Raw genomic sequence first — 21903 nt, 5'->3', positions numbered from 1 at the left:
AATTTGTCATCTCCATTTAAATTCTGGCAGACAAAGCAGGTTTTAAAAGTTTAAGCAACTTTAGGTTTTATGGAAATGGTGCAAAGTGTTCCTTTAGGGCTAGGATCGAAAAGCTTAGTTGCAATTTAGTGGGGTGGGGGCTGTGACTTGGAAATTCCTTGAAACTCACTGTATTTGTTAATGTTAGGAAGACTTAGTCTGCTATGAAAACTAAAGAAATAGATTCAGTCGTGTTTGGCTTTGGTTTATTTATTGTGTGCTAAACAGTGTATGAAGTAAATGTACAGTAGTACGCCCTTTCCTTGTGACATCTGCACGTACAATAAAATGTTATCACTGGCCTGCAGGCCACACTACACCCGTCTTTAAAATGAATTACACTTGGATATCCTAACTTGGTATTTAGAGGTCTTCAGTTTTGGAATGACCTTTCCAATAACCTCAGGTTTACATCAGTATCTGATCTTTCTCACGTCCAACAGAAAACATACTTTCTTAAAAAAAAAAAAAGCCAGCTATCCAAAGTGGCTGTACGATAGCTGATATTTGATTTGTTATATAGACCTGCGAGTACGACCCCAGGAGTGCATAAATACAGGACTAAGTATTATTGCAGATGACCTTCAGCTCAGCAGTGAGCTGCTCACACTAAGCCTCCTGTGTAGCTGTGGCTTAAGGCTATAATTTCTCACCTGCTGGTAAAAAGATGTGCAACATAACAATCGCATTCAGAACCGTGCATGAGTCAATACCCACAAACAGCACCCACTGAAGAACAGTCTTGTGCATGTAACCACTGTTTGTCCCTTTTCAAGCATCAGTGGAAAATGGCATGGTGCAAAGATTTTGGAGTCCACTGGGCTGTGTAATGCCACGCTGATTATTTTCCAGAGCCAGGGAAAATAAAACTGTCAGGCTGCATAAATCATAATTAATTGTAATTAATTGAACTAGTTTTAGCCTAATCATCACATAAATCGCACAGCCAATTTCCAGTGGGGGGGAAAAAGCCCTGAAAACTACTCACACACTGTAATTGATGGCTTTGCTGAATGCATTTCAGGCATTTAATCATCTATGTAAATGGGCTGCATTACTCAGGAAGTGATTAAAATAATGGAAATCTACTATGTACAAACTATGCCAATTACACAACTAATGGACTTCCCACTATGTTGGAAAAGTTTAGAATAACTGAAGCTTAACCGGACTAAAAATAACTGACAAGGAAAGACAAGTCAAACTTGTTTACTAATTAAAAAAGCACAGCAGTTACACACGATATGAAACTCAATCCATTGGTAGTAATGTACAAGAACTATAAATTTGGCTGGATTTATATCTTCTAGATACATTTAAGCTGCTGTACACATCTGCCATAAAACAGGGACTGTGCTCACAAATGTACGAGGGGTTTAAATTAAACACTGCCATAACAAACAAAAGGAGGGAATGTAAGGAGAAAGTGAGGGAAAAAAAGGGGGTAAATACTGAGGAATTCCTGTTGAGTTTATTCTGTAACCTTCAGCATTACAGGTTTATAAAAACAAAAGCAGACAGTGACTAAAATCTACATTTTTTCCAGGGTCAGTTATCACCATTCCCAGCCACATGTGAAATGAAAGAGGTTGCACTGTATAAAGAGTAATGTTTCAGATGCAGAGCCCACTCATACTTTGCCTCACAACAAATGCTCAACATGGGTTAATGAAGTCTAATAGACAAAAAAACAAACAAAAAACAAGCGTTTTACACAGCCTTACACCCTCTTTCACACTGAAAGAAGACATCAATCTTAATGTCCAGTCCTGACAGATACTTGTATACCACAACACCCCTCAACCGCTGAGGGGATGCACTGACTCCCCCTCTGTATGAGAAGTGCACCGAGCTGCTCTCACTCCTTCCTGCGCTTCTTGTCGTGGTAGTCATCCTTGGAGCGGTTGCTAGTGGATGGCCTCTTAGAGCCGCCGTGCTGCTTGGCTTGCTCCAAAAATTTATCCAGACCGAAGGGATCCTCCTCAAACTGAACAGGTCCTTCGCGCCTCTGCCCGTGGTCGGCGCCTGAGAACTCTTTGTCTGGGGCAAACCTGAAAGTGGACAGGAAAATAACTCATTACCAATCCCTACCTGATCTGCAGGTTATTAAACGGACTCACTGACAAGGGGCAGAACATTTTGAATGAGAAGAAAATGACCCTGAAAATATCATGGAGCAAATGTCTCTGGTAAGTCAGTCAAAAACTGTTTTCAACATTCTGTTTTGCACAATGGTCTCGCACCCTGTGGCCAACCAAACACTCCTGAAGCACAATGACAACCTGGTGACTAAACATATGGGACAGGCTATGCTCGACTAGCCGAGTGTAGCACTGCTGCCTCAAGGACGAGACTTCCTGCTGGGATTCATGTGAATGCTTGTCTCGTGCCTCAAAATAAAATTAGAATAACCTTGAAATTTTTTAGGTCTTTGTCATTTAAAAAAAACATAGATACTCCCTTGGCTAAAGGGCGCAGGCTTAGCCATCTTGGTAGCAGCCTAATTAACAGTTACTATGCTTAGATTCCACACATTTTTAAACGCAAAACTCAAACAAGACAACAGCGACGACTTCAAGTTATTATAAAAGTGAGAAAACTGCTGGCGATGTGAATTGACCAGCTCCGGGAAAAATCAACTCCCAATGCGAGCGACTGAAGGAATTACCAATGAGAAGGCAGGATACCACTAGCTGACATATGACCTGGTATAAAAAAAATATATATGACAAAGTTATTTAGGTAACCGGAGCCTGGAATGTCTGCTAGCAACAAACCGTCAGCACCAAACGATGCACAATGAGCGACCCACGTCCTGTGCAGACGGAGCGTATTGGAATACCAAATTGTATCCATGGCAGAAAGCTCTGAAATAAGGTTCACATGAGGAAGTATGATCACACATCTGTCACTGTGTTCCTGAGTTATGTTGTTAATTACTTGCTGGAACAATACGACATCCAAATAAAGCTGACACAGATACCACCACTTCAGCTTTTTTACCCTTTTAGACATATTAAACATATCTCTGAAATGACCTCATAATGAGAATATGAATATAATAAAGTCAGTCCAAGGTGTTCTTGATTTATTGTGTTCAGTCCTTCCTTGGGTGACTCTAAATTTTGGATGTGTTGTCAACACATTACGTTTATCTTAAAGGAACATTTTTGTAATCATTTTCTTCCCAGAACAGTTAAAAAGGTGAACAGGTCAAATAACGCCGTCTGAAGAAAAAAAGAAAAAGAAAAAGTCCTCATACCTGTTGTTGTGCATGAGTGAGTCCAAATCATCTGCATAAGCATCTTTGTCTATATTCTTGCTGGGCCTGTAGATGTTGGAGGCCATATCTCTGCCACTGCGGAAAGGCTGGTCATACACGTTGTACGTCTCATCTTCACCACCAGCAAAGCCACTGTCCATACCCTGAAAAGAATGAGGGAAAAAAGAAAGACTAAGATCCAGTTTGATCTGGAACTGAAACTTTCAGCTACATTTATCTTCACAGCAAAAAACCCAAGATGTGAACGCTGGAAGAGTGGAACTAAAAACGTGAGAATCATTCCAACCTTGCTCTGATTGAAGAGTCTCTGGTCATATTGCGCCTCGCTGGAGGAACGAGGGTTGGGCTTGCCCAGAGCGATGAGCTCACTGACGTCCCTGTCCTGATCTCTCTGCAGCTTCGACCTGGGACGCGGAAAGAGGAAATCAAAGGGATGTTCAGCAGAAATCAAAGACAAGATAGAAGAAATGACTCATGGAAAACTTTAGAGAAAGTTTACTTTAACTTTCTTTAAAAGTGCTGTAATAATGTGAGTGCTACAGCTTCAAAAATTTAAAGAGAATAAAAGTGTCATTTCAATGTCATGTTATATAATACATAAAAATTTATTGGAAAAATGCTGGGAGAAACTTGCATGAATGCTTAAACTCTGTATCCTGGCCTTAAAGCTTAAATATATATTGAAATGTGAAGTTTTTTTATTCAGTTCTTGGTGACTTTAACATCTTGATTGTCCTTCAGCAAACAGTCATCTCAAAGTGAAGTGAAAAGTAATTTTAAGATAACAAGGTCTGTGCTTTCTGACAGCTGGAATTGTGACTGTAATGAGCTCTCCTCTGAATTTCACTTTCTTCCCTTCTCCACGGACCCACAGTTCCATCAACTGACAACCTGACGTGCAGAACACATGACTTAACACACAAATGCACACTGGCGGCGCATCCCCCATGCACAAACAGTCTGTGGATCCTGAGCGCGCTGCTGGATCCTGCTGCGTTTGTTCAGTATTAGCTCTAGCTCCATGAATGATTCAGCAGTGTGGACTGCATTCGTGTATGCGTGCGTGTTTAGAGGGAAAGGGTGGTTGAGTTCACATGCGGTGCGTTTAAAGTGCGTGTCCAGCACCTCTTATCGGGAGCAGCTCTGGAAATGTTCCTGTCGTGCTGCCTCTCTTTCCTTCTGTCATGGCGGATCTCGTCACGCTCCCTGGCCTCGCCGTCCTCGCCACCTGCCGCGAGAGATGGACGGATGGGAAGAGGGAGAGAACAGGGTGCAAAGAAAAAACGAATAATAAAGAAGAAGAGAGAAGCAAGGGGTACACATGAGGTGAAATGGTGCAACAGAAGTGTGGAGTGAAAAGAGCAGGGGAACAGGGCGGGGCAGAAAGAGAGAACAAGAGAAGGTTTTATAAGTAACCTTAGAATATTTGAATCAAAATCACAGCTGATGGATGAAGCATTTACCACAGCAAAAGTTCTATTTTATAATCACAGTCAATGTCCTGTAGCTAAACAGTCATTCAAGGCGTAAAAAAAAGAAGAAGAAAAAAATAGACACGAAACATTGATTTTTCCTCTCAAAAATATACGTGAATTATCAGTGGGGAAGCAGGAACATCATTTCACAGCTTACTGGTCCTGTCAACACTGGCAGACTGAAAAATGTTGTCATGATTTATGCCGGTCATGTTCCTGATTTGGCAGTGGTGACAGCACTGATAACAGAGTCCGCTCTACTTGCTCAGAAAAGCCTCACACAGATACACCCATGAATATTAAGTAAACTTTATATTCCTGGCTCTTATCTTCAGGGCTCACCTTTGTCACCGTGACTTTTGATCCCTGCCCTGCGATCTCGAGCCATTTGGGCCAGCTCCCTCAGCTTCTCCTCCTTCTTTTCCTTCTCCTTCTGAGCCATCTTCTTCTCTACCTGAGCTCGCATCTCCACGGCCTCTCTGGCCTGCAGACATAATCAGCATTTAAATATAACCAACGAACGATCACTTTAAAGCACAACCTTTCAGATTCCCTTTGACAATCATGTGTTACCTTTCTATCAGCAATATAAAGGGCCTCAGCCAGCTTGGCAAAGTTTTCATTGATGTGAACCGTTTGAAGACCCCTCCCATCAGCAGCCAGACGTTTGTCGAGTGGGATGGTGTAGCCCTGAGCGCAACCAAGCATAGTGAGGAAAAAAAAGTGGGCACACACATGTACAAAAAACAAAACCGACCCAATAACTATTTCAGATGTCATGTTACCTTAGCGTTCTTCCAGTTGGAGATGCACGGTGGAATCTTCCACTCTTGCTGCTCCTTGACCGTCATCTGTAACAAAACTGAGAAACTGTCAAACATAGTGCAAGCAACTTGATTTAGGATGCAGCGTTAAAATGCCTGAAAAGCCGGACATCTGTTTGAGCCAACTCTACCTTTCTGCTTGGAGAATGCATCACAGGGGCAGGGGGAGAAGGCGGTCCACGAGGAATCTTCTTGTTGATTCTGAAGCACGAAGAATGACAGGCAAAATATTTTAGATGTTTAAAAAAATTAATCCTGTAAGACTTTTTAACACATTTTACTTGGAAGTCCTCATTTACTCCTTACTTTAAATTTCTAGGGTGATCAAAACACCACACCCACAAAAGGGACACATTCTACAAAATAAGCATCTAGATATCATAACTATGTATTAAAGTGTCAAAACAGACATTAAAGGTTAAATGAACACATTTCAAATTACATAAATTAATGATGGAGATAATGTTTACTTACTTAAAACGTGGAGGTTCCATGGGGTCTTTCTGCATTTCCACCATGCGGATCACCCTCTGTTTGGCCCCTGAATTAAATGCCACTCCCTGTTGGGACGGGGTGTACCTTGAAAAGAGGGAGAGGATGAGGGGAAAGTGCCAGACAGACAAAACTTTATCCTAACCCACACTGACATCCGTTAAAGCTAAAAATACAAGCATGTAGTTGCGCGGCAGCAATAAGAGCTTTCTGAATTCTCCAAATACTTCAATAGTTCGTTTAATAGCCCTTTAAACAGCATCCTGTATGAAAGGAGAAAACATAATGCTATCCCACAAGTTAGTGATACACCATTTGACCATTTATATAAACAATTAACATAACTGCCAAAGTGGTGCAGGTAATGTGAATGATAATTGTAAGTTAATCTTCCATTTCATGTCATGAGTTAGTGATATATTTTATCAGTTAAACTCTGATCATCACATTTTTCTAATAAAAAGCTTCTTGTCAAGTTGTTGCCTTGCATAAAATACACAGATCTATGCATGTTCTCAGAATCACGAGTCAGACTAATTGATCAGTGTGTTCAAGGTTCTGCATAATTCTGCTTGCACCCGTACCGTCTGTTCTTGTATTGCAGCCTTTAGGATGATCAGAAATTAATCAATAACTAACTAAACTAATACAGTCTCAGTGCAAAACTCTGGTTTTGTAGACTGAAATTCAAGTGAATCCAGAGGAGAGCTGCATTATTAACAAAGAGGTAATTTGGGGGGATGATCTGAATTGATTCCTAGACTTGAGTAGTTATGTTAGCTAGTTTACATCATTAGCTTACTGTTAATAAGCTATACCCAAAAGCTGTTGTACCCACGTTAAAAGAATCTAAGAACAGGAGTAGAACTGAAAGAAGGCCTCAGGCCCATGTACTACAGAGCACTACAGAAACTGGAAGTCAACCTTCCGACCCTCCTCCCTGACTGTGTGCAGTGTTGATAATCTTCTGACTAATACATACCTGATGTACTGTGCAGGAGCTTGTTTGTCTGCGGCTCTTACAGGCATGGCAGCAGCGATTTTTTGAGACACCTGCTTCTCCAGGGCTGTACGGGTCTTCTCTGTGAGCTACAAAAGGATGATCATGTTTACATTCCAGATTCAAGAAAAGCACATGTCACATGACACAAGAGAAACTGTACTTCTCAAACATGTAGTAGTAAGAAAGCATCCTGACTGGAAACAACATAAACTGATGAAGGTTGAGCATGGTGCAAAATCGGGAGATGAACAATCTCAAACAATTGCAGGCTTTGATCTACTGAGAATCAGTAATATCTCAAGTACACTAAAACACTACAGCCTGAACTGTCTTTTTATTTTCTTTACTTATTTATTCATTCATTTAGGTCTTTATGGTTTAGTTTGCAGGAGGATTAAATAGACTTGAATCAGTAATTTTGTTAGACAACCTTGTATTTCACAATGACAACTAAAACGAATCTTAAAGATAAGCAGTCATCCTGGTGTCCAACACTTCTTACTAATTAAGTTTAAAAAGTCTAAATACAAAGTTGTCAAAACTAATTATGACAAATTGTTTCACTCGCTCAGCAACTTTACTGGGACAAAAATATACGTTGTCCATTTTTTCTTTGACATCATCGATACCTCCGAAAAGCACTTTGTGACGGCTTTATATAAAATTTTTACTTCTTTGGTAAATGGTTCTAAAAATGACAAGTGAGCACTCAAATCTAAAGTAATTCTGAGGGCGACGTGCTCTTACCTCTTGTATAGCCTCCTCATCTGGCTTCTGTAGTCCTGGAGCATCTTCATTGAGAACTTCCTTTGGAAGCAGGTCTGTGTATTTACTGAAGATCACCTATAAGCATGAAAAATGAAACCAATAAAGGAATACCACTTTTTAAAATGAAAACAGAGCCAGAGATGCAAATAAACTAAAGCCTAAAAGTCATTTTCTGGCCGTGCGAAAGCGATGTACATGACAGGTTTTATTCAGGCCTTAAAAGAATTGCTGATTTTTATATTATGATTTAAAGACAAATTCTTGGATTGTATGGATTGTATTGAGAGGATCCCTGCTAACTGTCGAAGGGATAAAATGCCCATATACCTTATCCTTTCCCTGTCCTTGTCTGGCAATGGCATCATATTTAATCTTTCCTTCTGCATCCACTTGTACTGCCAGGGCATTTGATGTCTTCTTCTTTCTACCCATCTCCAGAGGAAACTGAGCCACATGGATCTCTGGGAAAGCACCTCCATCTCCAAAGTCCTGCAGAAACACATATTTTGCAGTGAAAACTCAGGGTTGATTTCATCTTCAACCCGTAGAGGTTAGACAAAAAGGGACCCAACTATAAGCGAGCCAAACAAGAAACCTTATCCCATACGAGCAAGAGGTTTTACCTCGAGTGAGCGAGGTATCCAGCCTTTTCTGTGTCCATAAGGAGGGGGCTCTCTGCGGGATGCAACCAGGGCGGTAGAGTAAGACTTCTGGGCCCGGAGCTTCTCCTCTGCCTCCAACTGATCTTGGGACAGCTGGGTCGGCGCCGGTAAAAAGCTGAACACACAGGAATCCTCATGTAAGTCTCAAAGTGATGAACAGTAACACAGGCGCTCTAAGCCCTGGCTAGCATTAGCCGCTAGTGACAACAAGTAGCTTCGAGGTTAATTAAGACACTCGTGTGTCAGTTCAAATGGCTAATGATCAAGGTAAGTTAAGAGAAAACGTTAAAGAAGCAAGCTTAAACACGTGGCTGCCTAAACTACGTCTACACAACGAACTACATCATATCGTGACCACAACTGCGTGCTGATAAGCTAGCTATGCTAAATGTGGAACTCGCGACATTTTTACTTGCTAGCCGTAGCCGTTGGCATCGACTAAATCAGATACAGAAACGACAGCGTACATACCACACATATCAGTGTGATACATTAATCGTAGTCTACACACCAGAAACCAATCGGTTGAATCGATATCTTATTTCCTAACAGTTTTGCAATTTATAACTACAAAAGGCTTTGTCGTGAAGCTCACCTCGTCAGAGACATCTTCCCGTTTCTTCCTAAGCAATGAACTGCACATGCGCGAAGACAGAGCAGACATGCGCAGAATAGAACAGACGACAACCACCAGAAACAAGAAACGTTCTGGACAAAGTATATAGGTGGAAAGTAGGCAGGGGCATTTGTAAGGTCTAGGAAACGATGGCTGGAGAAAGAAGAGCAGAATTCTTCATACTTTTAAGTTAGAAAAGTATCATGCAAAATTGAAAACAATTACTCATTTAAGAATAGAAGAAGTGGTAACTGATAACCTGAAAATGATAACTAATTCATGTTCATCCTATTATATTAAAAAAAAAACTTTATACGCAGTGATGCTCTGACCTTTTTAAACTCTTTACAAAACACTCCCAAACTGGAAGGAAGGTGAGGATTTATGTGACACTATCTGTCAAAAAAAATCTGTGAATAGTATATAGTCATTGATCAATGGTATTTGATCAGTGGTTGTTGATCAATGGTCATGACAATGTGCATGTTAATGATTAAGGAACTGACCTCACAGCCCATTGTTTATTCAGTGGGCTGGTTTGAGTTATTGTGCAAAAGTACTGTTTATAAGGTTGGGGAAGCCTGCAGTCAGCTGAGACTGAAGAAGTCACCTGGATGAGTGATGAAACGTTTCTCCCACTGAAAACACTTTGTCCAGATGAACAGATTCAACCTTTTGGGATCTATAAGAAGGCTGAAAAATAACAAATGGGACAGATAGCTTGTCATCTGAGTTCTATAAATTATTTCATCCTCAGTTGATGCATTACCCTGGCGTATGACTCAAGGATTAATTACTCTAATTCCCAAACCTAAAAAAGATTTGCTTTTAATAGACAGCTGGCGTCCTATTTGCTTATTGAATAATAATTACAAAATTGTGGCCCTTGTCTTTGCACAGAGAATCAAACCGGTGTTAGAGTCAATAACTGATGAAGAGCAATTTGGCTTTTTACCTAACAGACATATTTCCAATAATATCAGGCTTATTTTGGATATGTTGAATTAGTCATACCTAATTCCAGATAATGGCTATATGAGTCATTCCTACTATTCGGTGCCATTTCAGTGTGATCACTCTTCATCAAAAAATACAAAATTTTGAATTATTTTAACATTTCATCTAAAAGAGGGATTTTCAACCTATAAGAAAAATGTATTGGTCCAGCTAAGGATATTATATTATAATATTTTTTAAAATCAAAGTCTTTACCCATGACGTGCCAAATGTCCACCCTGTTACAGGACATTCAATTTTCTATTAATAACTGTTTTGAATACACAGTTATAGTAATATTTACATTTTCTAAAAGCTACAATGTCCCTTTTTAAAATCTGCAAGGAAATTTCATGTTACAGTGCATAGCAATAACAGGGGTGACGGTAACAGGGGGGAGATTTTATGCTAAACTTAGCCATTACTACTAGTATGATGAACAACAAGCTAGTACATGGTGACCACTAAGAACCATTTTTAACATGTTTATTAGCCATATTATAAAAATTACAAAAAAAAAATTGTTTCCACTATTAATAAGCGTAACAGGTTGGACGTGTTATGCTTTGCCACATTACAAAATCTTGCTAAAACATTGAAAAAAGGGTTGATTAAAGAGTGGTACTTACTCGTCTTCTTCTTGAAAGTTTTCCCTCCAAAATATGTTACATCTGGGAGTGTCATGTGACTAAAAGAATAATCAGGTGATGTGTTCTATGGAATTCTTATCAGAGTAACAGGGGTGACAGTTGATTCAGGGACACAACATTTTTTAAAGATTTTAAGTATTAAACATGCATTAATAATAAAAAAGAACATTTGATGAGGAACATTAGAAATAAGCCAATCCAGAAATGATGAAAAATTTAGATTTTTTTTTTTTTTTTTTAAGTTATATTTGTAACTGAAGTCGAGCAAGCATGACTGGGGACATAGTACTTTAGTGACTTGTGTTAAAATAAAAGTAATTTAGTTTTAATGTATTTATCCTGTGTATATATCAATGTGTTCTATGGTAGAGGGGGGTTAAACATACAAGAAAATGGTTTAGAAATAAGCATTAGACAAGTTTTACACTAAATATACCATATTATGTCATTAGGACTCAAATGGCACCGAATAGTAAGAATGACCCATATTCTGTTTTTTGATTTTTTTTAATGCTTTTGACACGGTTGAACATCAGTTTTTACATCATTCACATAAAAGCCTTGCCTTTTTGTAGTTATATAACAATGCCAACTGCTCTATTAAGCTTAAACATGGGTCATCAGCCAGATTTAATGTGCAACGAGGCATCGGACAAGGCTGTCCAATTTCACCATATCTTTTGCTTCTTGTTGCTCAGCTGCTCTGCTCACATATAAAATCAAGCAACTTACAGGGCATTTCTATCACTAACATTTCTCATTGATCAACTTGCTGATGACACAACTTTGTTTTTAAAACATAGCACAGGGATTTCTTTTGCAAGTATTTTGTTAGAATCATTCTCTAAAACTTCTTTTGCCTTAATCTTAAAAAGTTTGAATTATTTTAAGGAGTGTTTAAGAAGTGTTTTATTTGGAACAACAGTTATATTCTCTGTAAAAACAAATCATTTTTTTTCCAGAACTGGTTTGATAACAGTCTCATGGCAAGCCAACTATTTAATCAAGAAGTGCATCTGTTTACTTATACTGAATTTTTCCACTACTATAAAATTCCTCTTTCTCCGAAATAATTCTCTGTTGTTTTTGACGCTATTCCCTCAGGATTGTTTTCACTTCTTTGATGTGTAACAGGAAATAGAGCCCAGCTTCTGCCTCCTCTGGTCTCTGGAACTGAAATTATTCAGACTAGTTTTCTACCCTTTTAACCACCTAAAACAAGAACCAGACAACTCAGAATCTGTTTCTTCAAGATGTGCTGTTCATGCTTTTATTTTTGGTGGTTATTTCTTGATTTTATGTTCTTAAAAATTGACAGTAGGCTTTCTAGATCATGTAGTAACAAAGTGAATAGAAAAAGGTCCTCCTGCATGCTAGATTTATAGAGTCCTAATGCAGTAAGTGAGACAGTGTGCGGGAGTTATATTTACATTGTTGTGAAAATACAAAACTATACTCACTGCCTTTATAAGCCATCTGTATGTTTTTTTTCAGTTGGTGTTGTAAGTAATACTCACGGCTATCAGTGGAGTCTCAGGCAAGCCAGTAAGTGCAGACAGATCAGATTGTAACTTGCTGCAAAAAGCATTTGGAGATTCTGTATTGAGTGTACGTGCCAAGCATCAAACTGAAGGGCTGAAAAATGAACCCGGCATAGACGTGTCAAAAACTGCAGTTCCTGGCTGTGAATCAAACCCCACAGATGCTCCTGTTAAAGTGCCTACATTTAAAGCAAGTATTTCTTGCATGTTTTATCCATTTAATTAATTAAATTTAATTCATTGCTAAAATTCACAACTTCATTAGCAGCTTGGCTGCTCTAAATGGCAGGTGCCAGCACATGTGGCTGTCGATGGGAGCTTTCTGCTGTGCTCCAGTTTTGGTGAATTGCACCTTTCTGGCTCCAAAAACGCAAGTTAGCAAGTATTTAAACATATAACAGAAATCACGGAGGCTATTTCCATCTTTTATACCCTACAGTCAATGATATTTGCTTCATGACGCTTTTTTCGTGCTAAGTGTTGAAAATGGCAGCACACATGTCCTTGACATCTGTCATGGCATTACTATACTTGAAAGTTTCACAGCCCTGATGTCCCCCCTTTAGAATATCTTTTGTTTTTGAAGCAAAGTGTAACAAAGCAACATTTTGGGCTGGATTTAGGTGGAGATGAAGGCTGAGGCAGAGTATAGCAGAGGCAAGAGGTGCTTATTTGTCCACATATGCTATAACTGCACAGACAATTAAGGGCAGGTCAGGCCTTCCAACAGTAACACAGCGCACACACTGTCTAAGGACAAATGGCAGCCTTAAATACTCTCATCTGTTAAAGGACTAAACCATTATTTGCTCACATGTGAGTTTACCAAATTCCAATATTCCACCATCTATAGACAACCCACATTTTCATAAATAAACATATGCATTTTACCATTTTCTAATAACAATGAAAACTATGATATATTTTAACCTTACATCTCAGCACCATCATAAAAACACCAAAAGAACATGTTCCCCACACTCTCTTAACCCATCGGCTTTCCTGGAACCTTTAAACGATGTCCGGACTCCCGGGAAAGCATTTGCCCAAACAGCCTGGAGAGGTCACAGAGGACTTTTTACATCAAAACTTTTACCTCTAGACTTCACACATAAACCTTTGCCTAAGTTTTACTAAACACTAGACCTTATTTGCTCCCCATAACAATTCTTTACCCCTCCAGGGCAACCACCACACGTCTCAATGAGGAGCAGCTATGCAGGCCCTGGAACAAAAGGCTACCTGCTAATTATTAAACTACTCAATAAATATTCAATAAATAAACTTCTTTTGTGCAAATAGTTATTGGTGTGCAACTCTATGCCTAAAGTGCGGTGTTAAATAAAATGCTAGTTAAAGTGTTTTTAATAAAAATTGCTGAATGGACTGACAAGTCACTGATAAATTGCAGCCCTTTGGACCAACAGTCCAAGCTGCACTTACATGTTTCTGTTTTTGCAAGCACTGACTCTACAAAGTAGTGTAAAAGCACAAGCAGGAAAAACAGCTGACGTTATCTTGTGTAAAGCAGCTGGAAGGAAACCCTCAAGCAATCACGTCCTAGTTCCCATTTAAGCCTATATGTTTCACTTTTTTACATTTGTTTCAAAAACGTGCTTTGCCCAAGAATTGTAGGATTATGTCAAAATAATAGAGTTTGCTGTTATATTGTATGTGATGAATATCTTGAATCAACCCTTCTGACATGATGATCAGCCATAAAGCAATACGGGACATCCCCACAGGTGCTTGTAAGCTTTCTTTCCTCCCCTTCCTCTGTGTCTCTCCTGTGAGGCAGTCTGTCAGTCCCTCAGCAGAGACATAGTTTATTAATGTGACACAGGGTAAAAGGACACGTCAAAGGAGATCAATCATCGGGCTGTGGTACGGGACAAGAAAGCTTTTAATAAACCCAATCATCTGGGTGCTTCTACCTCTCGCTCTTTATTTAATGTGCCTGACATTTGGCATTGAGGAGCCCTACACCATCCTGTGTGCACACCCTGGATATGCTGTATCAGGATTACTGATGGAGAGGTCATTGTTTCACCACTCAACTGAAAAACCTCCGGGGAGCTTCTAAGAAGTGCTGTAGACGCATGACAAGCAGCATTTCTTTGTGAATGACGGGGGATGTTTGAATTCAGTTTTTAGGTTACGCTGACAGAAGTGGTCACGATACATTTTTCACACAAGTAGTTTTAATGGTTGATTGATCCCACATTCCTGGCCGTTGAATGAAATACAAGAGGCTGCACAAATCTCTTCAGTGGGATTTAAAAATGACAATGACAAATAATTCAATTTTTTTCTCTATTTTGTTTGAAGAGCAACATTTAATGGAATATATTCCTCAGCTTAAGGTCACACAAAAAGCAAACCAGTCGTGCATTTTCTACATCATGAGGCCAGACTAATAATAGTAGGGCGCTTCCGCATGTTCCTGGCTGTGTTTAATTTGGGGTCATGACAAAAGGTGATGCAGGCCAACACGGAGGTGGCAGAGCTCCTGGCGATGTGGACGCTCAGAGCAGCAGTAGTGTCTGAGGCTGGGGAAGGCGACGCATGCCCTGATACATGACAACATGGCCCCTCAGTGTCACTGTAGGGGGACATCAACCAGGGAAAAGTGATGTTTAAACTCTAGGGCACAAGATGAATGGACATAGCCATCATACATCCATCATTCATCCACACGTCTATACATACTGAATGTATCCCTCTGCCCACCCGGCCCACCCGGCTCCTGAATGAAAGTTTTAGGTTCCTTTTAGTGCTGCTGGCTTCTGTTGCTTAAAAAAACATGACCTATCCGTTCAAAGACTCCTTATGGAAAACCAACTGTGTTGATATAACAATGACAAATGTTTCATTATTAATGTACACGAGGAAAGTAATATGTTAACTGTGTTTTTTTAGAACTCTCATGCAATCAGCTGAGCATCACTGTCATGCTCAGGCAAGTTTTGATACATTGTTAAAATAAAAATAAGAACTCTTAGAATTATTTGTTACATTGTTTCTTCATTGTTTCAGCTTCATGCAAATTTTAGTGCACAACATTACCATACAGCAAGACTGTCAAAGAATAATGGTTGTCATTTTTTAAAGTGATGTTAAGCAGTAGCTGTCCAGGCTTTCCAAAGGTCTTTCAAAGTTTTTCTTTGGACATTGGCTTCTTTTTCACCTTTTTTCAGTCACATCCTTATACCTGACCATTTTCAGATGATTATTTTAATGTGTGCTAAAGGGGAAAGAAAGGAAAATTAGTGGTAATGGGTCTGATGGGGTGCTCATTCCAAATTTAGACAGAGGAGGTCAGGAGAAAAATACAGTGTCAAGTATCTACAGCCATGTGTAAGAAGAGAAGGGTGTGTCATGGTTTAGCATTGCATTTCAGCCAGTGGTGTTGGAGATCTTGTCAAAACGGATGGAACTATGAGGACAGAAAAATGCCATCAGATTTTGAGCCAGCATGCAATACCATCTGGAAAGCTTCTGATTGACAAGGATGAAATTTTTCAGGATGATCATGATTCTAAACACACTACAGGTGCAGTAAAAGCATACCTGGATAACTCAAAAGTGGACAATGAGAAGTACTTGTAATTTGCTCGCTGGAGATACGGGAATCAAAAGAATTTGTCCTCTCCTCGCTCTATTCTTTGGAGAGGAGTTGTTCTCACAGATGAGCTCCCCTCTGCTGAAAATGATTCATGTAAATTCAAGTAAAATTTATTTATATAGCACATTTCACAGATAAAAATCACAAAGTGCTTCACAATAAGATCAGACATACAAGTTAAAATTAATTAAAAGCCTGTTTGTAAAAAATGTCTTCAGCTGCTTTTTAAAGGAGTCAGTAGAGTCTAGACAGCGTAAAGACAACAGCAGGGAGTTCCACAGCCTAGGTGCCAGTGCCTGAAAAGCCCGATCCCCACGAATTGTGAGGTAAATACTGGGAGGAGAACAGGAATAAGTTTCAAAAAAGAGAGAGACATTGAGAGAACGCACGAGAGCCTTGTAGCTCCTCGTGAGGAGTGAATGAATAAAATGAAAACAACTTAAAGTGGGTCACCAGACTGCCAGTTCCAAGTCTGGTGTATGTACACGCACCCACACATGCACGCGCACAAGTACACATTTGCATGCATAATATGCGTGCACAAATACAAATTGACACACTCGAGAGGATGTTTACTGCATGCCATGCAGCACATTTGACAAAAGAGAGCAAAGCTATTGTGGCACTTTGTTTATTCATTGTTGCACTGCAGTCCTCCACCTGAGCTAACAATCTCATATAGCGTCACTATGTGTCACCTCAGATATTAGATACAGAAAGATGGTCTTAAACGAGTCTGTGTCTATTTCCATTTACCTGCCACACAAGGTTACACAGAGAATGCTGTTTCTGTTCCCTCTTCCGGCTGCTTGATGAAGAGAATCGGTTTGAATTACATGGATGTAAGTTCTTCGGTATTGTCACAAATAGAATCTGTAAATCTGTTAGACAGGTATGGACACCTTGCTCGTTATCCCTCACTGGTCATTAGTGCTTAATGTTCACAAAATGTTGTTCTCTTTTTCTAGCTAGAAACTGTTGGGATTTCTGATATAACTAAAGAGGGAGCAAAGAAAAAGGAAGATGGGTACAAATTTTACAATGCAAAAAAGACTGAGTGAAATTAAGTTATTTTAAGAGTGGCAAAATCCTGGGTTACTGTGTTGTCAAAGCCAGGGGCAATGCTCACTGGCCTTCCTGCAGTGGAGTCCTGCTCAGTGCTCCTCTTTGCCAGGATTAGGATGGATTCCAGAAAAAGACTGGGCCAAATAAGGTCGGCAGAGGGCTTGCACAGCTTATGGGGGCTAAATAAACCAATGGAGCTTGTCATCTAAAAGAAAGGGAGCAGCACTGCGGACTAAGTGGAAGAAGAACAATATTTGATTGTTCGTATTTGTCTTTGTGAATCCATTATTTTTAAAACATGCATGTTCAGCTGATGGACACAATAAGGTCAGGGGATGGATGATTAAGTTAGCAGAGGAGTGGGTGACTCAGTGCTGAAGACCTTGTAGTTTATGCGGCGGCGTAAACAACATTAACAAATGTACACATCCCTGCCCGAGGTTGTGAATGATTATTTTATTTAGCAATGGTTAGATAGAAGAGCAAATAATACAAACATTTTCCAATATATATATTGCATCAATCATGTTCTCTTTTCTTTTGGAATGCTTATTTTGATTTTCATGAATTTCGAGGTCGAATAAATAAATGTGTTTATTCACCCTTTGGCTCATTACATAATGAATGAACCATGTCAAGCAAATCATATCTACTCCTCAGTTCACAGATTTGCCACTAGATGTCAGCACCATCCCGAGAAGGGTCATCAGTTCTGCACACACACACACACACACACACACACACACACACACACAAATCCGAGCACATCCACTATCACAAGTGAGAACAAAGATGCCTCCAGGTGTTTCTATGACTCTGAGCCCTACTACACTGCATCTGTTTTGCATAAGAAAGAGACAGACACTGAAATGGCGAGATGATGCTGTATACTTGTGGGCGACTGCATGTTTTTTTTTCTAAAGCAGGCGTGCTTGTGCGCAGTTCTGTGCGAGTGCCAGGAAACGCATTAGTAGACAGCGAGAGAGAGAGAGGGAGCCAACAGCGGCCAGTCAGAGCCTCTTTGCATCAGCAGGCGGGCTGTCTGAGATACTACCCCCCCCCCCCCCCCCCCAACCCTCGCTTCCTGCTCTTTTGGCATTTTCCCAACTTGGACAGTGCACACCCCATTTAGGGTGCTTGGTTTTGTGAAATGGGCTCCCATCAACACCAGCACTCCCATCATTTGCCTCCCATGTTGGAGAGGAAGTCATTGATTTCCTAATCAACAAAAAATTGCTCTGTCATTCAGAGAGAGCTTGTTGTTGAGAGGGTGGACAAGAACAAATTAAAATGCTCTCCGCACACACTGGCAAGCCTTTTACGCAATTATTCAGCCTGCTGCGTGTGTTCAAATAAACAAGGAAGCCAAGTTGCTCTCTGTTAAACCCTAATTTCATGCCGCATTCATGCATTCGTGGGCACGCCGTGGCTGGTTTTCGGCACCTCGATGTCGATCTGACCTTGAGAATGGGGAAGGGGGAGATACAGGCAGAGCTAAGTATGAGCAGCGGCACACGGGGCTCGATGAAGGGTGCTGATAGTGAGCAGCGGCAGCGTCTCCAACAGTGGAGATATGCATCGCTCCAGATTTGAGACAGAGCCCTCGAAGTGAAGCAAAGGATTTGAGAAGCGACTTTAAGAATCTGCAGTTCAGCCTCATTTCATGCGCTCCCTGGTTTTCAGTGGAGCTAGCGTTACACACTAAAGAAAGACAATGTTCGCCCAGGTGCAAAATAGTAGTTCTGTGTTACTGTTGGCTTCCACTACTATGACTGGTCTGTGTTACTTTTGTAAGGGATTATGTGTAATTAGCCCTTAGTAAACAGGGTAACTGATAGACAATAAACCAGTAACCAGTTTTATCATATTTCTGATGGAACAACACAGTTACAAAGTCAGATGCAGGACTAACATCGTTAGCTAGCGCACCACGTACCTCATCACGTCTCACCTGAATATCTTCCTTAGTCTGTAGAAGTATCAACTTTACATAAATGTATATAGTGCCTGTATACTGCTCTCACCTGAAACACAGCAAAATAGCAGTTCTGTGTTACGTGTGCAGTTCACAGGGAAGTAAGGAAACTTGTGCAAGCTGCTGTAGTAAATGTTTGATTTGGAACTCAGCACTTGTTGTCAAGGTCACATTAGGACACCATGGGCTGCAGGGACTTTTTTGGGTGTCTTTTTCAAGCCCCTTGATTTCTCCAGCACAAGTCAACTATCGCTCTGCTACAGCTCCAACCTGCACAAACAGAGCACAACACAACAGCTCAGGACTGTGGCTACAAAAACAAGCCATAGATTGATTGTAAGCCAGGGTAAAGAAAACACACACACACACACACACACACACACACACACACACACACTGCTAGAGCTGCTTCATCGTCACAAGGCTATGTGTTGTTTAGTTTAGCTAGCTAGCTTAAATTTTTAATAAAAATGTTTAAATAAGATGGAACATAATCTTGCTTTGATACTTTTATTGAAGATAGTTATTTTCTAATATTGGTGCACACATTTACTCAAAAGTTCTGACTCTGGTTTTCCTCTTTCTGCTAATAATACTTATCTGTTGTGTTTCCGAAAAAGTGGACTGGAAGTAGAGGACATGTCATTGGAAAATTTGTAAAATAATTAGTTGTTGTTCTTTTTGGGGAATTCTAATTGTATTTTTTATATATAATCAGGGAATCTTAGTTTGTAAATTTAATTGTGGACCTATGTTAGGGTTTTTAGATTTATGTGATGTTTGGGTAAGCACCCCCACCCCCCTGCTTGTGTCTGGCAGGATAGCCCATGTCTACGCAATGTGACCAATCCTCTGTCTGTGTGTTCGAAATAACTAAGAGCAATACATAACTGAGGAATTTGTTGCTGTTGTGTTTAGAGGCATGAAACTCTCACTTTTGGAAAGAACAATCATTAAAAAATGCAATCATTAGATATTAAACTCTCTCTCTCTCTACCACAGTGTGTCCTCTCTCCCTCCCCTCACCTTCAGCTGGCTGCCGCAAATCATTGCCCCTCCCTGAGCCTGGTTCTGCTGGAGGTTTCTTCCTGTTAAAAAGGAGTTTTTCCTTCCCGCTGTCGCCAAATGCTTGCTCACAGGGGGTCACCTGATTGTTGGGCTTTTCTCTCTGTTATTTTGGCATCTTTACAATATAAAGCACCTTGAGGCAACTCTTGAAACTGAATTGAATTAAACTAAAATAGTCATGGATGGTTCCTGGTGAGGTCTAATACAGCAAGTATGTAATAAACTCTAAACTCTTATTAACTCTTGTATTTTCAAAACTATATATATTTATATTTTTTTTTAGCAAAGTTGTTACGTTTAAACTCAGATTAAAATGAGGTGGTGCGTTTGCTTAACTAAGTAGAAAAAGGAGAAGTAAATGTATCTGCTTTTGATGGTGTAACTGAGTTCTGATCATGTAAGGCCAACAGAACTGTACATATTTCATACCTTTTGCCTGGGATTTTTTTTTATGTGGATTCTGGTTTGTGCATGTCTGTGTCAGTGATGTGCCATGTGATTTGTCCATAATTATCAGTGGGCTTACTCACACACAGCTGTGTGTGGGACATATTCCTGTGACAGTTGGGGAACTGCCAGGCCAGCCACGCCCTCTAACCACTGTCTGATTGATTCGTTGGAACAACGTTGGCCCTTGTGCTTTCATCTTTATGCATGGAGGCTCCCCAAGGCGATCAAACCCCAGATTTTATTCATTTCCCCTTCAGTCTCCATTCACCATCTTCTATTCATGGCTCTCTCAAACGTACCACAGGCAGCCAGTGTACTGAAATGGACCTCATTATCATAATAATTGCAGGCGAGGTTCACCTTAGGATGGCTGCTTCTCCACTACAACCAGATGACGTGTTCTGGTAGTGAGTGATGCGATGGGGCTGCTCCACCCTAACAGCTTTCGACAGTTGAAGGAAACTGGAAGTAGAATTTGCATCTTGGTTCTGCACGTACCTGGTAGCAGATCACCTGGCATTATCTGCTAAGCAAGAAGGGACACAGCAGCATCAGGATTTGATCCATGTTGTAGACATGTTGGTCATATCAGCAATCCAAAACATTATAAATGATTGATTATTAAATATTAAATATGCTAGCAATAGCAATAATGTTGTCTTTTAAACATAGACGCAGTAGTGGCAGCGATCTTCCATTGGTCTCTTATGACTAGCCCCGGCTGGTGAAGGAGAACTGTTCCTCAGAATGGTTGCCCCAATTTTGCACTCAGTTTTCCAAACATTTTCTGTGCTTTCTGATCTTCAGCAGCGCTAACTCAATTCAGTTTGAGGGGGTAGAGACCAAAAATGCACGTGAAGGTTTGTGAAGAACTTTGCATTAATAACTTGCAAACATCCTGGGCTTCAGCAGCCAGTGAAATACCTCTACACTTATTGTTTTTTCACTTATTTGGTGTGGTGGGGAGGGGAGCCTTTGGTGATCACTGAAAAGTTACCACAGGCATAACTGGCTTGTGGTGGACGCGCATTCATTGTGATTTTGCTTTTTGATCCTTCCTCTCATTGTGAAGCAGAATTCACCAAGCATTGAATTGTTCTTTTAATCAATATTCACCTTTTTTACCTTAAGTTAAAAGAAAAGATTGGCACGACTTCTATACCACTATGGGGGCTTAATGTATTAGTGCAGATTGAAAACTGGAAACCAGATGAAACCATTATCTTGGCTCTTAAGTAAACAAAATCCAGCTCAGCACTTAAATACATTAAAGTGATGTGATTACTCTTTTCATTGATGGGTTCAGTAATTAGCCTAGATTACAGCTGCTCTAACCAACTGTTTTGACATTTCAAGTGCAGCTTCTTTGCT

At 40.1% G+C, this 21903-nt stretch overlaps 1 protein-coding gene across 1 annotated transcript; it reads right to left on the bottom strand.

Annotated features, from left to right (window-relative positions):
- Positions 1-1232: 1232 nt before the first annotated feature.
- snw1 (SNW domain containing 1) lies at positions 1233-9270 on the bottom strand. The gene is made up of 14 exons (XM_085247228.1): positions 9142-9270; positions 8508-8661; positions 8212-8373; positions 7864-7959; positions 7096-7202; positions 6096-6200; positions 5753-5822; positions 5583-5648; positions 5371-5487; positions 5140-5281; positions 4448-4550; positions 3609-3726; positions 3302-3465; positions 1233-2090 (listed from the first exon to the last, which is right to left on the bottom strand). Exons 1-14 carry the CDS (start codon positions 9153-9155, stop codon positions 1898-1900), a joined length of 1611 nt encoding a protein of 536 aa, XP_085103354.1. The 5' UTR covers positions 9156-9270; the 3' UTR covers positions 1233-1897.
- Positions 9271-21903: the final 12633 nt, after the last annotated feature.

Source organism: Mchenga conophoros, linkage group LG15, assembly GCF_057382185.1.
Source record: "Mchenga conophoros isolate Kocher_MC1m ecotype Shallow Benthic linkage group LG15, M_conophoros_male_GT1.1, whole genome shotgun sequence".
Classification (NCBI taxonomy): Eukaryota; Metazoa; Chordata; class Actinopteri; order Cichliformes; family Cichlidae; genus Mchenga; species Mchenga conophoros.
Note: the sequence above shows the minus strand (reverse complement) of the source record. Positions and strands in the feature narration are given on the sequence as shown.

What these genes read in the sequence shown, in the direction of transcription:
- snw1 (XM_085247228.1), bottom strand. An exon ending in AAGGACAGGGAAAGGATAAG is followed by an intron (nt 7,960 to 8,211) that starts GTATATGGGCAT and finishes TCATGCTTATAG; the next exon opens with GTGATCTTCAGTAAATACAC. An exon ending in GACTCTTCAATCAGAGCAAG is followed by an intron (nt 3,466 to 3,608) that starts GTTGGAATGATT and finishes CATTCTTTTCAG; the next exon opens with GGTATGGACAGTGGCTTTGC.